The sequence below is a fragment of the Nannobrachium achirus genome (assembly GCF_963921795.1).
Source record: "Nannobrachium achirus genome assembly, chromosome: 6".
Lineage (NCBI taxonomy): Eukaryota > Metazoa > Chordata > Actinopteri > Myctophiformes > Myctophidae > Nannobrachium > Nannobrachium achirus.
In genome coordinates, this window is record NC_137815.1 from 7,815,287 (window position 1) to 7,832,250 (window position 16,964).

At 40.4% G+C, this 16,964-nt stretch overlaps 1 protein-coding gene across 1 annotated transcript in view; it reads right to left on the minus strand.

The window, feature by feature from the left end:
• Positions 1-9,990: 9,990 nt before the first annotated feature.
• LOC308286805 (intelectin-like) overlaps positions 9,991-16,964 on the minus strand; it is a gene marked incomplete at both ends in the record, with an annotated part of 57,275 nt that continues 50,301 nt past the window's right edge. The window contains 4 exons of the mRNA XM_080727929.1: positions 9,991-10,143; positions 12,294-12,400; positions 12,917-13,037; positions 15,556-15,714. Of these exons, the coding sequence (XP_080584055.1) occupies positions 9,991-10,143; positions 12,294-12,400; positions 12,917-13,037; positions 15,556-15,714 (540 nt within the window). The remainder of the gene's footprint in view (positions 10,144-12,293; positions 12,401-12,916; positions 13,038-15,555; positions 15,715-16,964) is intronic.

Consider the following 16,964-nt stretch of genomic DNA (forward strand, 5'->3'; position numbering starts at 1 on the left):
TTATAAAGACCTACTGACAAATACTTGTGTTGACATTGATGTATGCATGCAGATTAATTATTTGCCTGTACTGTACTGTGTGGGAATAACAGTCGTTGTGTTTGTTTGCTTCTTGGGCTTTTTCTCTTTTCTTTTTACAGTTTTCTTATCAGATGGTTTCCTGTCAGACTGTTACCATGAAAAAGTCCATATATGGGTATCCCATTTATGCCCATATATGAAGATCCCTGATGTCATTGATGTATATCACTGGCCAGATGGCAAAGGCATGGCCCATATCTGTGTGGCTGGTTCAGATAGGGATCTCCATGTATGGGCATGAAATATATTGTATGTATATGGATACATAGGCTATTATTATTAATAAAGGATAAAATAAAATAGAAAGTCCATATATGGTAATTCCCAGAGTTAAGTAAAACTGATTTGTCTCCTTCATTGACAACAACAACATCTGGTGTAACGCACGCACGCACACACACACACACACACACACACACACACACACACACACACACACACACACACACACACACACACACACACACACACACACACACACACACACACACACACACACACACACACACACACACACACACACACACACACACACACACACACACACACACACACACACACACACACACCTTTTTCTTCTTTTGGACGACCAAACACATTCTCTGGCTAGTTAAGACATGTTAAACACTGTTCAGAGACTAGATGCTTCAGGGCAATGTTGACACAACTCTAAGAAAGGTGAAACGTATTATGTACCATGGGGACAACAATTTAAAAGCATATTAAACTTTCAAATATGTTTGGGGACATTTTAAAATCCATCTGGTTTTTGTGAACAACCTAGACAGTTTTTAAGTTTAAGGAGCTTTATTTGTATTGGCATGAGAAAAAAGTTACTTAAATAATCATACAATCAAAATAATACAATCATACAATCAAAGTTTTTTCTGTAAAACAAACTTTTTTTTTGTCCTACAAAGTTGGAACAAAACTCACACAAATCACAGACAATGGCCGGGTTTCCCAAAGCGATTTTAGCCCATCGTAAGCCCATCGTAGCTCACGCATGGTCGTAGAGACCAAGCCCCGATCGTCATGTTCCCGTGCTGATATGGGTTCGGGCAGAGCGACTTATTAGACCCCTACAACTACACCATCATTCAGATTTCACGAACAAAGTGCTTAATAAAGTCTCACACCTGTCTAAATACGGTACGGCTTTCTATAATTACCCGTATCCTCCATTTTAGACAGTGATATTTTCATCTGATCACTGTCTGTTTATCTCAATAGGGTTGGTGCGCATGTGGAACGCCTGGAAATACATGGGAAAACAGAACGCGATCGGATAAAAAGGCTTCTTATTAAAGAACACGGAGGATATGGGTAATTATAGAATGCCGTACCGTATTTAGACAGGTGTGAGACTTTATTAAGCACTTTGTGAAATCTGAATGATGGTGTAGTTGTAGGAGGGTAAATATGTCGCTTTGCCCGAACCCATGTAAACACGGGAACATGACGGCTTGTAGTGTGGGGCCTTAAGGGGAGCAAATGCAAATTTCGTGCAAATTTGTCTTAAAGCGCAAAATTTTGCACAGATGTAGCCCAGGGCATGCTCTATTGATAGGGCTAGAGCGCCCGAGTTTGCGACCTTCGGGGTCGCCACAGCGGCCAAATCAAGTTGGGCTCACATCGACTTTCTATACAGGAGGAAAATACCCAGAAAAACATTTTTTTTCTGGGTATTTAAGTAGGATGTGAGGGGTCTAACTAGGGGGTTGTCATGATGCTGAATCCATTGCAAGCATTTGTTTTGCACAAAACACTTTCCTTGGGCTACAAATAGCCCCAGAAAACGCCCACAAAACTGTGATTAGTGATGAAAAGTTCATCACTAAACCATCGTTTTCTGAGGCCATTTGTAGCCCAAAGAATGTTTTTTGTGCAAAACAAATGCTTGCAATGGCTTCAGCATCATGATAACCCCCTAGTTAGACCCCTCACATCCTACTTAAATACCCAGGGTATTTTCCTCCTGTATAGAAAGTCGATGGGAGCCCAACTTGATTTGACTGCTGTGGCGACCCCGAATGTCTCAAACTTGGGCGCCCTAGCTAAATCATTAGAGCATTCCCTGGGCTACATCTGTGCAAAATTTGGCGCTTTAAGACGAATTTGCACGAAATTAGCATTTGCTCCCCTTAAGGCCCCACACTATTGGTCTCTACAACCATGCGTGAGCTACGATGGACTAAATCGCTTTGGGAAACTCGGCCATTATCTCTAGGGTCATTCACTTTGAAGCGATGTGTGTGCATCACCTCCTCGTTCATCAACAGTAACACACGTCTGTCAACCAAGTAAGGCCTGACTTACAGTAGACTGTCGTACGACGTGTTGCATGCCGAAAATAGCTGATCTGCAAGCTCACAGCGCATCGCATCCACGACACGTTGTGAGCTTGTAGATCAGCTATATTCACCCAGGGCTGCCAACCGTCCTGGTTCCAGCAGGAGTGTCCTGGATTTCGAATACAACTCTCCAGATTTTTCTGTAGATTGTAGACAATCTACAAGCTCACAATGCGTCTTGAAGTGACACATTGTGAGCTTGCAGTGAGCTTGTTTTTTTAAAGAACAAGGTTGGATTTTTGACAGCACTCCTACAGATTTTTTGTCCAGGTTCAGCAAAATAAACAAAATAAATGCTAAAATCATGAACATGGCAGATCAGATTACCTTCAGTCAGATATACAAGCTTGCAGCGATTCTCTTCGTGCTGCGGTGCGAGGTTGTACAGGTACATGTGCTATTTGTTATGTTTGTTGTGTTTGAATTTTGTTGGCAAACAAATCTTTTCTGGGGGTCCCTGGCACAACTCATTTTTCAGATGGGGGTCCGTGGCCAAATATAGTATCATGTTGTGGGCCCTTGGTATGACCACGTTTGTTTGAGAACTACTGGTTTAGAAGGCTTTTTTTTTTCAACATTGATATCCCTCACCCAGCCCATATGTTACAAAATAACACCAGAAAATAAGTTATATTTACATAATATAAAATACATTTGAATCAAAAATGTTCCCAAAACGTTTTAGCTCAAGACCCAGAAAGACCAGAACGAAAAATATGACGTCTGCCAAGGACCCAAACTAGTGAAAATAGCAGATGTACAAGCTCACAACGCGTTGTGATGCGTTGTGAGCTTGTACATCTGCAATTTTCACAACTCTTTTCTTTCGCAATTGTTTTTAGTTTTCTTTCTTTGTAGGGAACTAACCATAAAAAGGGCTATTTATATTTACCCGTAACCCTTAAAAATGGTCCCTGACCCACAAATGGGTCCCGACCCATTGTTTGGGAAACATAAATCATAATTCAAGCAGACCACACCCAGGTTCAGCAAAATAAACAAAATAAATTAAATAAACTCTGAAATCAAGAACATGATGGTGGCAGGTCAGATCACTGCCTTTACCTTCAGTCACTGATGCAGTCAGACAGGCAGTCGGATGGCAGACAGACAGGTGCAGGCAGACAGGCAGTCTTGTGGTCAGACGACAGATACAGGACACTTCCACATTGCTGTGATAAATTGAGAGATTATTAACCCATTAAAACCGGGAAAGCATCTGTGTCATTTCAGATTTTAGCCACATGTACATCTGCTATTAAAAAAAGAATATATATATATATACACACACACACACACACACACACACACACACACACACACACACACACACACACACACACACACACACACACACACACACACACACACACACACACACACACACACACACACACACACACACACACACACACACACACACACACACCACGTTGTGAGCTTGTAAATGTAAAAAATATAATTGTGAAAGTGGTTCAGTGTGTGTGGGGTTTATAATTATATTCCTGAAATAGTTTTGGACATGGCCTATACGGGTTTTTTTTACAGAGACATATACCAGGAAGTGTCACATTAAACACTTCGACAGAAAATGTAGCCTTTAGTAAACACTACAGTACGCTCCGCTCAGTATGAAACTACAAAAAACAGTGTGTGTCCATTCTCTTCCAAGGATGATATATTCCAGAAGTTAAAGACAGTTTATAAAGAAACTTTAGTTTAGAAACTTAGTGGAAATGCAGATTCTTTTTTCTTAGCTTCCTGAAATGTTAACAAATATCATGACAATACAACATGCCTCTGTGATTACTATGTACAGGAAAATAGGTTGTGTAAATATATAAATTATTAGGCTGTATACTGTACCGTGTGGGAACAATGGAGTCTTGCTGTTTGTCTGCTTCTTCTTGGGTGTTTTCTCTTTTCTTTTTCCTTTTTTTCCTCCTTTCCTTTGTCAAGACAGCCAATCCCACACATAGACGCATGTAGACACCTCATTGGCCACTGGGGCTGTCCTTCAACAGCAGCCACATACTGGAAGCTTACCATAACTCCACTGTAATAGTTAACCATTAATGTTACTATCTATGCAAGGTGGTGCTTTGGTGTGTTTATTAACTAAACAAACGAGTACCTGAGACGAATAACAGTCAATTTCTTTCCTTTTATTTACCAGACTGTAAACCACACACTAGTCACTTTTAATCTGTTAAATTGTAAATGCACTCCTCCCTCATGTTGTTCAATTGTCTGTTTTAATGTTATCTGCTCCCTTTGTCTGCTGAATAGGCTATTGCTTGTACGGACTTATACTGTTGTTACACAAACTGTTGGAGATATACTGTTTTTTCCACTTTCCATAAGTATTGTCTTATAATTCTAATATCTAATTCAACAAAATGAGGGGGGAGTGCATTAAGAATTTAACAGATTAAAAACCTCTAGTTTGTGGTTTACAGTCTGGTAAATAAATAAAAAATCTATTCAAAATTGTAAAATATGGACTTGTTTTTCGTCACAGGTACTCAAAAGTAGAACCTGTGAAATATGATGGCACAGTACGGTTCAGTCGGGCATGAGTATACTTGAATACAAGTTAACTACATTCATTTCAAGCACCCCCAAATGAATGTTTTTGGCCATGGACTCCCATCCATCTGAAGATATTTAGTGCCAGGGAACCTTACAAGATTTGTGTTGTTATAATAGGCTATGCTATTTTCTTTTTTTGAAAATAGCTTGTTAATCAGCTATGTTCAAATAGTCTACCTACTGTATGTAGGACTATAGTGGTTAAACTGATTTTGATGCTAGGCCTATATTAATACATTTTGCTGGTGACTCCCTTGAAACCCCCTCAAGGACCGCAGTGGTTGCATTTAGTTGTCCTGCTCTGATCTTCTACTGTAAAACCTTTAGTCAAGTAGGACACCTACTGGTTGACAAGAGGTATTGCATAAAGCTCTAACAAAATTCACCTTTCCCAGTTGTGCGTTATCATTGTTAAATTATATATTTAACATGATTTTATTAAAACAGGCAAGCAATCACTAGTGCATGTCATAATGAATACAAGCACATACATGTACATTAACCTGGGAGTGGAGATTTCTACAGTTATTTTCGAACAGCCAAAGTCAGGAAGGTTATTGTGGCCTTCTGGTGGTGCTATAAAAGGCCAATGTGTCATGTCTTCTTCACCAACCTTTGGCCTTTTCACGGCAATCGGACCGCTGCATGCATGATTTGAGGCATTGTGTTCCAAAAATGTATTTAGCAAAAGTCTACCTGTTGGTGGCGCTATAACAGGACAATGTGAAAAGGGTTTCCTTGACCTAGTGGGAATATGTGTGCCAAATTTCTCGGAAATTGCAAGCTGCGTTCATTTGAGTTCAATCCTGCAAACTTTGGAAGCCAATGTTAGCCAATTAGGATGGAATATGAAATATTGGACAGATCCGTCTTGATCACATGACTATAGAGATACTGTGTGCTGATTTGCGTGATTTTGGAATAAAATCACGGACAGATAAAAACACACAGACACACAGACGAACAGATGGACGGACAGGGGCAAAAACATACTCTCGGCTATGCCTTTCGGCCTGGCGGAGACAATGATGAACTCCAGACTGTTGAGCAGGTTGGTTGGTTTCCTCTGCTGTGTGGGGGCGCGTGAGCGTGTGCATGTTTGTGAAGGTGAATGTGTGTGCGTGTACTGTATGTGTGTGTGTGTGTGTGTATGTGTGTGTGTATTTGCGAAGGTGAATCCAAAGCACATTGTAAATCGCTTTGAATAAAACTGCTAGGATATTATAAATGCACCATTTGATTTAGCGAGCACAGTACTTGAGTAAATGTAGTTACCTGACTAAATTAGTGTTAACAGCTATAGTCCCCTGTCAGCTTACTCTTCAAGTATAAACGCACGTAGGATGGTGATTACATCTTATTCTGTAGCTGGGGTTAGATGCAGTGTTGCCTTGTCTGCTTGGTATATTGGTAGTTGCGGGTTGTGCTTTTTTGGGTGGCTTGTTTAAAGTGTAGTTGTTTGGGCTTGTTTCCTATTTGTCGTTTGAACCAGTAGTTATCAAACATTTTCATGTGATGGACCCCCAAATTAATATGTATTTGTCTGCGTATCCCCATGTGGAAATATTTTGTACCAGGGACTCCCATACAAGATGTTGTTCAAATGTTTCCAAAATATTATAGATTTCACTTTTTAAAAGGATTATTTTGAAAATAGCAGATATACAAGCTCACAACTTGTCTTACACTACGTTCTGTGAGCTTGTAGATTGGCTATTTTCAAATAGCCGAAGCATATAGCTAGGTTAAAATGCTTTGGTCGCTTCTTTTGGGCTTGTTTTCGTAGACCTGGTTGCTTATTTCTCTCGCAGAATCTGGCAACGCTGGTTATATGTCGCCTGTGAATACTCGCTGATGGGGCCTCTGCGGACCACATGTGACCCGGGGCCCTGATGTGGTTATTCTGATGGCAGACCCCTGACCAGTTTGTGCCAAGTCTTGTGCGTATCTGAGCATCGCATGGTACAGTACGACTGTAACATGCGGTCGAAGCAACAGTTACTAGTTGCTTTCTAGATTTGAATTAGCCTATTACTACAAAACATACATTAACCTCTTCAGCCCTATTTAAACTTTGGCTATTTGAAAGTAGCAGCTCTGCAAGCTGCGATGCGACACGTTGTGAGCTTGTTTAAGAAGAAATGAAAATAGCAGATCTTGAGAGGTTCTCACTAACGCTCATTATAAGTCATCATCATTTCTGTCTACTCACCCTGGCCCTCATTTTATCAAACTGGTGTAAACCAAATTATGGACTTCGTCGGCATTTATCATAACAAATAGGGATTGTCTACACCAGTGTTTCTCAACCACTGTGCCTGGGGACCTTTGGTGTGCCCCTGAGAAGGGTCAAGTGTGCCCCTTGAAACTTCTTGAAAGCCAGTATTGTATTTATCATTTTAAAAATGATTTAAACTAGTGAAAACAGCCGATCTACAAGCACACAAGGCCTCGCTTGTAGATCTGATGTTTTCACTACTGTTGTGCGACAGCCTTGTATGATGATGAAGCACGGCTTTACTTTGCGAAGAAACGTACAAATTTGAAACTTGGAGATACAAGGTTTCTTCCCGACAGCGATGATATTTACATCCCTGTATTATGTTGGTGTGCCCATGGATTCTTGGGACATGAAAAGTGTGCCCATGCAGAAAAAAGGTTGAGAAACACTGGTCTACACCACTTTGATCCATCGTATACATGCAGAGCAGCATTGTCTAACAATTTGACAGGCATCTGGACGGTGGACATGGATACACCTACATGTTGGAATATCCACTCCAACATGTATCATTTAAACGTGCTTTAACAACTTTATTCAGATAAGATTGCAAATCTGGCTCAGACCTAAGCTATAGGCTTAGCGAGTATAGAGGCTAATATGCGAGAGCATTTTCGGGAGTCTGGGCCGGTAATTTGACCAGCTAACACCAAAAGTGTCACCAGTTTTCTAACACAATGCAAGGGTTAACTACTTTAATATTACGTGTACCAGCAGAGCGCGCAAGTACTGTATTCGGCTGCATATGTAGGCATGTACTGTATGTATGTAGGTGTATGTGTGTGTTTAAGCCAGTGGTTCTCAACTTTTTCAGGCTGTGACCCCCAAAATAATGATATTTTAACTGGGGACCCACCCATACCCTGACGAGCACTGAGAGTTGAGGCATTACATTTTGTATAAGACGGTTCAATTGTGAAAATAGCAGATCTACATGCTCACAACGCCTCGCAACGCATGTAGATCTGCTATTTTCACAATTTCTGCCTAATATTTGACACTTTGGCCAATGTTTGATTGGTCATTTTAGACGTATTGAAAAATCCTTAAATTGTCACTTTAGAAAAATGTTCAGATACCCTTTATATACACTTAAACTTTATGTTGGTTTGTTTGCTGTTGTGCACATGAAGTTAATCATCTGGGGACCCCCCCAACATAATTTGGGGACCCCCCCTGGGGGGTCCCGACCCACAGGTTGAGAACCCCTGGTTTAAGCCCATGGCCCAATCAGGGACCAGCATTTCTGGCACCATCATCATTAACAGCCAATGAGGGACCAGCATTCCTGGTGATGCCAGTGGTGAGCTCACCTCAAGTAGGCCTGTGCACAAGAGGCAAGTTGGCGCCTCGACAGAGTGCAGTTCTAGTTAACCTTATTATGTGTTAATAGCATTGATAATAGCATTAAAGGGATATTTCACTTTCCAAAAAAATATATAATACATGCATGATATGAGGCAGTTTGTTCGGTCGACCTGCTTGGTGGTGCTATAACAGGGCAATGTGAAAGGGTCGCATGTGTTCCTTGACCTAGAGGAAAATCGCAAGCTGTGTTCATGATTTGAGGCATTTTGAAAATGGAGCGGGGACAAAAGCCGCTCCGCGCTCCAGAGGGCTCTTGTCCTGCTCGCTACTCCACTCCCCGCCACTGCGTCGATCGCTCACCTTGATTTGCATATTTCTCGCTCCGTGCTCACTAGGCGCTCCGCTCAGGGTCGTCAATCAGTCAGCAGCCAAAATTTAAAAAAAAGTAGTTTGCTACCATGTCCGAAACACTTTCTCCTTTGCCACACGTGTTCCCAACACAAATGTACTTTTGATATCAATGCATTGCTGTCCTCAAATTCAAAATAAATAAAAAGAAAATAGCAGATCTGTAAGCTCACAATGTGTCGGATCTACTATGTTCATTATATTAGATACATTGATACAAATTTGACTTTACTTTTAATGCAGGAATATAATTTATTAAGGTCAATCAGATGAAAGATGAAATCAGACAGTAAATAATAGAGAAACATAATTCATTCAATGTGATTACAATAATCAAATCAAATGGAAACAAATTGATTGTTTTTTTTATCAGACCTTTCCCTTAGTTCTTAATAATTGTACCCATTATCTTTTTTTTTTCTTCTTTGTTTTTAGAGTAGAGAGAGAACAATAAATCAGCCAAGAGAGATAATGAATAATTAGCTGAGAGAGATGAAGCAGGGACCCCTTAGCTGAGAGAGAGATGAAGCAGGGACCCCTTAACCGAGAGAGAGAGAGATGAAGCAGGGACCCCTTAGCTGAGAGAGAGATGAAGCAGGGACCCCTTAGCTGAGAGAGAGATGAAGCTGGGACCCCACTACATATTGGATTCATGTTAATGTGAATTGTAAGACATTTAACCACTTGAATCTACAAGCTCACAACGTGTCGCTCACGCCACGTTGCAGACTTGTAGATCTGCTATTTCCACTACTTCTATGCTATTTCACTTAACCTTTGTTTTCTAATTTCAGGAATTTCTTTAATTACTTCGTATTTTATATGTGAAATAATTGTAGTTTTTATTATTATAATTCTTTTTAATTCATTGAAATGTGGGAATGTTTGAATCTTTAGGTCAGGGGTGAAGGACGCGAAGGACCCTCCCTCTCGGTCAGGGGCTTGGAGGAACCTGAAGACCCTTCCTCAGCGGTAGAAGATGAGCACGGCGGCCTCGGTGATCTTCTTGGAGGCGCTCCACCCTTTGTGAGTCCCGTAGCCGTCCCAGTCGAAGGCACTGAAGTCCCCACACTGTTTGTTCCCTCCCTGGGGGAAGTATCCTCCTCCGCCGATACAGAACTATGGACATGTACAGACATGTATTCAATACGGAACTATGGACATACAGACATGTATTCAATACGCAGTGTTATGGAAGTTACTTTGAAAGCGTAACTTGTGCAGTTACAAGTAACTCACCATGGCAGTTAAAGTTAAAGTTATACCCCTGGAGAAATGTAACTTATAAAGTTTCAAGTTACATAGAAAAAGTAACTGAGTTACTTCAAGTAACTTTTTTTTTCAGCGTTAAATTGAGAATGTACATTTGGTGTACATGAAACAAAATATAATATCCTACAAAAAAAGTCACATGCCAGCAGAAATATGCCTCTCAACTGAGTTTTATGTTTTATTTCGAAAATGTCAACATTTTTGAAAGATCTGGACATTTGATCGTCAATCTTAACAAAACATAAATGTAAAATTATAACTTTGCTTGTAACTTCTTGTAACATGTAACTTGAGCCAAAAATGACCCAAAAGGTATCTCAGTTACTTGACGAGTTACAGGAATATGAATGTAACTCAGTTACAAGCAAGTTACAGCAAAATGTAACTTTGTTACGTGACTCAGTTACATGTAACTTTAAATTCCCCAACACTGATACGGAACTATGGAAATGTAGAGAAATGTATGCAACGTTCTTTTAACCATTTATTATGTCCACTTAAAGGAGAAACATACAGGGACACAAATAGGTGTAAGGTTAAATTCACAAAATCATGGCATATGTTTTCATGTTACAATGGGCATGTCACTCAGCACACTAAGGGTAACAGTATATCACTCAGTACTCTATGGAAGTGGTTTTCAACCTTTTCAGGCCGCGACCCAAAATAATCATATTTTAACTGGGTACCCCCACACCGACGAGCACTGACGAGTTGAGCCATTACATTTTGTGTAACATGATTCTATTGTGAGAATAGCAGATCTAGCGCGAGGCGCTGTGAGCATGTAGATCAGCTATTTTCACAATTTCAGCCTCTAATATTTGACCACTTTAATTTGTCATTTTAGATAGTATTAAAAGTCCTTAAACTGTCACTTGTCACATGAGCAGATACCATCTACTGCAACGTTGTTGGTTTGTTTACTCTTGAGTGAGAAAACAATGTTGCACATTAAGTTAATCATCTGGGGATCCTCCAACATTATTTGGGGACCCACAGGTTGAGAACCACTGCTCTATGGTACAAGTAACACAGCCTAAGGGCGAGAAGCGACCGTCGGGTCGTGCTGAAAACAACAGAGCTTCTAAATACGTCCGGCTGTTGTAGCCAATAACACGCAGTTCAACGGACCCCAGTGTGGCTGTGTGCGTTGCCACTCGTCTTTTTCTTTCGGGGGAATTGTTGTGCATAACACGCAGATTCACGGACCGAAGCTCAGTCAGCTGTGGCGATCCTCTCGCAGACTTTGTGTGTCTGTGTGCGCCGCCAAATTGTGAGAGCCATTCAGCGACGTGCCACGGACCGAAAACAAGCGCTCCTTTAGAACAGGGGTTTTCAAAGTGGGTGAAGGGGCACCCTGGGGTACCGCGACGACAGTCCAGGGGTGCCGCGAGATCATTTGATAATATTTTGAATTTATTTGGACACAAATATTTAGTATCCTTTTAAACTTGAAGTACAACGTTATTTTCAATCAGTTCTAACCAAAATGGCTATTATCTCAACTTTTCCCTCGCAACATAATCACTAAAATATCGTCACTGTCGGGCAGAAACCTTGTATCTCCAAGTTTCAAATGTGTACGTCTTTTGGTAAAGCAAAGCCCTGCTTCTTCATACAAGACTGTCGCAAAAAAAAACAAATAAAAACAGTCAATCTACAAGCACACAACGCCTCACGGTGCTTGTAGATCTGCTGTTTTCACTAGTTTAGTACATTTTATAGATGATAAATACAAAACGAACGGTTTTGGACATATAAGGTTTCCACCCGACAACGACAATATGCTATAAATATAAGGTGCTGGGAGTGAAAATTATAATGTAGGGGTGCCTCGGATTTAAAAAAAAATAATATTTATGGGGTGCCCTGAGACAAAAAAGTTTGGGAACCCCTGCTTTAGAAGAATCTAACTGTACCACAGTGGTTTAATGAATGGGCCTTTTCTGAGGGGAACCACAACATGGTTGCTACAGAGACTAGGGCGTACTCACATGTTCAACATTGCCTGGTCCCAGAGGTTTGGTTCCAGAACACATGGCCAAGGCAGCAGTCTCACGGTTGATGGCTCTGAAGCTGATGTAGCCTGGTGCAAACTCCTCTGAAAGACAATGAATCAATGAATCAATCAATGAATCAATCAATGAATCAATCAATCAATGAATCAATCCATCAATCCATCAGTCAGTCAATCAATCAATCAATCAATCAATCAATCAATCAATCAACCAACCAACCAACCAACCAACGAGTAAATAACATTCCCGTCAATATCATCTCATATCACATCGTACCAAGTCCAACATACAGTAGTAGATCGTCGTTGTCGGGTGGAAACCTCGTATCTCCAAGTTTCAAATGTGTACGTTCTTTCGCAAGTAAAGCCCTGCTTCATCATACAAGGCCGTTGCACAAAATGAGAGAAAACAGCAGATCTACAAGCACACAACGCCTCGCTGTGCGAGGCGTTGTGTGCTTGTAGATCGGCTGTTTTCACTAGTTTAAATCATTTTTAAAAGGATGAATGCAAAACGAACGGTTTATATACGAACGGATATATATATATATATATATATATATATATATAATATATATATAAAAAATAAAATATACGTACTCTGTACATTGGGTCCATAAAAGCTTTTCACTATTTCACCATTCCCATGGTCGTATGTGATGGGGATGGATGGTCCGTTGTCCGTCATGGTTTTGCCTGCTCCATATTTTACAGGGTACCGCTTTAGAACGGGAAGAAAAGGCAGGAGAATACGGATCAGAAACATACTGTGTAGGCAGGATACACTGTTCTGCAACTACGTTTTGATGTAAGCAAGCGGCAGATCTGAAGCCCAGGAAGTGATTCTTTCAAGGGTGCCCAGCAGACCTGCTGTCTGGAGAAGCATTTACACCCCATTCAAGGAATGAGGTTTTGGCTGGACTTTAGCCTGATAGTCAGGGGGATATCTGAAAAAGTCCTGGAATAAATTCCTTACCAAATAAAGTCTTCACCAATGTGTTTGTAAAGGTGTCTAGTAGCACATCTCACAAAGACTGAAATTCAGTTTCCCTAGGAGAATCCATTACAGCTGCTGAAAAACATTCCTTGGGGTAAAGGCGGCTCACACCAAACTGTGAAAAGTGACTCGTCACTAAACCATATTTTTGTGGGGCCGTTTCTAGCCCAAGGAATGTTTTTCGTGCAAAGCAAATGCTTGCAATGGATTCAGAATTATGAAAAACCCCTAGTTGGTACATGATACTTAAAACGTATTTGTTTTGGTGTGTTTTACCCTGTATAGTTAATTTAACGGGACCCCAAATTTCATTAGCTGTCACGGATTCTCCTAGGGAAACTGAATTTCAGTCTTTGTGAGATATGTTACAAACACATTGGTGAATAACGTTTTGGTAAGGAATTTATTACAGGATTTAACACTATTTCTGAAGATATAACCTGCCCTGACTATGAAATATGTTCATATATGCTTGACGTTTTCATGGTCACATTATCTTTTTAAAATAATGATAAAGTAGGGCATGCTTCTAGGTAGGCCTGTGCAAAAAAATCGATTCACTATATTATCGCGATGTTAAGGCTGGCGATTCAATTAATCGATTTTCAAAGTTCAGAATCGATTTTCCCGATTTTATTAAAAAAAAAAAAAAAAAAAAAAATGTATTTAGGCGAAAGACAGAGGAGAGCTGTTATTCTCCTCTCCTCTCTCTCTCTTTGGTGCGACCTGGTTGGAGGATGAGTAAAAAAGAAGAAATGCTGGAGGATCGCCTGCTATTGTCCGTTCCGTCATATTTTGTATCAAAGACTGAGCCGTCTGCTCTAACTCCAGCTGTCCCCCGGCCCAGACAGCAGCATTCAGGCATAGCAGGGACTGGTGTGGAGAGGCGACGCATTGATATGAAGTAGCGCACGGTACAAGCTGTTGTAAACCGTATGATTGGTGGATTCTCTGCTTTGAAAACTGCCTGACTGTAATGATTTTATTCCTCTCCTCCAAGGCTAAAGGAACGGGGCTAAAGCGCTAGCATGCTAACGATTTAGCCACGTTCCTTCTGGAGGAAAAACAACAACAAACGTAGGCTAAAAGTAACAATTATGTAACGTTACTGCATCGATTCAGAACGGCACGAGGCTGCATCGCAATGCAAGCAAATTGTCTTAATCTAAAACTTTTTAAGAAGTCCTCTACTACTACATCACTGTTTACTATGCGCAGTGTGTGCGCTCGACACAACACAGCACCTAAGCCCCTTTTCGACTGCAGCTTTATCACCACACCACACTACACCACACCACATAAAAATATCTATATAAGTTTGGCCCTGTTTGGCCTAGCTCAGACCTACTCTAGATTGGATACTTTTTAGTACCACAATTAGTACTACTTTCACACCACTCTACCCAGGTCCTTGTAGTGGAAAACCTGTCACAAGTGGGCGGTGTGGAGTGGTGTGGTGTTGGGCCAGTGGAAAAGGGGTTCTAGTGCACACTGCAGCCAGGCAAACGCCTCATAGCGTTTGTCAATCTGTGGGTCGAGACCCCAGAGAGGTCCCAAAATGATTTTGGGGAGTCCAAAACTTAATGTGCAACATTGTTTTCTCACTCAACTGTAAACAAAACAACATACAGTGTATTGAGGGTTTATGTACATGTCTAAAGTGACAACGTAAGGACTTTTTTCAACCTCTGAAATGACAAATTAAATTGACAAAGGGTCAAACTGTCAAATATTAGAGGCTGAAATTGTGAAAATAGCTGATCTACATGCTCACAATGCCTCGCAACGTGAGGGGTTGTAAGCATGTAGATCTGCTATGTTCACAATAGAACCGTGTTATACAAAATGTTAAAATATTACTATTTTGGGGTTTTGAAGTATTGATTTTGAAGTATATGATTCAACTTTTAATGTTTTATATTGTTTAGAATTGTTTTAAAATGTTTCAATATAAAAAAGGTGTAATTTATGGGGAAAATCGCAATAATCGTGATTCGAATCGCAAATCGCAGGAAAGGGCAATTAATTGTGATATAATCGAATCGTCACCCAATGAATCGAAATCGAATCGAATCGGGAAAAAGTGAATCGTCACAGGCCTACTTCTAGGGCTTCTACTGGTTCTGGAGTGAAGACCCACCCCTCGCTGCCCTATCCAGCCAATTTGTGGTAGCGGAAGTTCCAAGATGTAGTTGGTCTTACTTGGTAAAGGTTGAGGAGAACATCATGCACTTGGTCTTACTTGGTAAAGGTAGAAGAGGTTCCCATGGTAGCGGTCCAGGAAGTTGTTGGTGGTGTGGTAGCGTAAGATAGACCATCTCTTCCAGTGGCTGACAGGAGCGTTGTTGTGAACATGCCACACCGACACGTCTTTCGCCTTGATGTCATAGTAGCCTGGATTCTGTCAAATAAATGATAACTTAATGTCAGGATTCTGTCAACTAATCATCATCCTCATCGTCTACGTTTATGTTCTTATTTAAGGTGGGCGTGGCACGGCCAAAACAGCTAATTAAGGCTATCAAATTAGCATAATTGTTTGATGATGTCATGTACCCCCATGTTAAATTACCCAATCAAATTAAAGGAGCTATAGTCAACTTTTTCTTGAAAAACGGATGCTAAAATAAAAAATATGTTTCGAAAATATTTTATAAAAAAATAAGCTTCATATATGTGTTTCTATTCAAAAATTACCACAAAAAGCGTAAAATAATGATAAAATAATCATTTTGGCCATTGTCAGACCGACACTTTGTTTACATTCTAGTCAATAGACTAGGATGTAAACAAATAGAGGAGGAAAAAACCCTAAAAAAGAGCCTTAGTTTTTGAGGTACCCCTACCCGGGGTAGAACAAAACGCGACATAGTTTTTTCATATCTTTAGGATGTCCCCTTCATGAAATGGATTGTCCCAAGTTTTACTTTGACTGCAAAAGTCATGAAATTGATCCATGAAGGGACTCATCACATAGGCAAAAAAACGCCTATCATGAAAGATGGAGTTCCAAGTCAATCCTTTGTCATTTTCTACCTGCAGGTTGTTTTTACCTCATACTTGCACAGATGGTCTACAGGTAGTGTCCTTACATCCCAGAACAATCAGAATGCAAAAATATGGTTCCGTTTTGAATCTGCAGCCTTTTATATAAGGACTTTCTATAGGCGGAAATTACATTTCTAAGGAATGTTCCCCTGTAAGTCTGGTGATAATCTTCTATAAGGGGTAGAACAAAACGCGACATAGTTCTTTCAAATCTTTAGGATGTCCCCTTCATGAAATGCACTGTCCCGAGTTTTACTTTTACTGCCAAAGTCATGAAATTGATCCATGAAGGGACTCACCACATAGGCAAAAAACGCCTACCCTGAAAGATGGGGTTCCAATTCAATCCTTTGTCATTTTCTACCTGCAGGTTGTTTTTACATCATACTTGCACAGATGGTCTACAGGTAGTGTCCTTACATCCCAGAACAATCAGAATGCAAAAATATGGTTCTGTTTTGAATCTGCAGCCTTTAATATAAGGACTTTCTATTGGCGGAAATGACATTCCTAAGGAAGAATCCCCTGTGATCCTGGAGATAATCTTCTATAAGGGGTATAGTACAAACCCTGACAGTGTTTTTACTTGTCCTCTTCATGAAA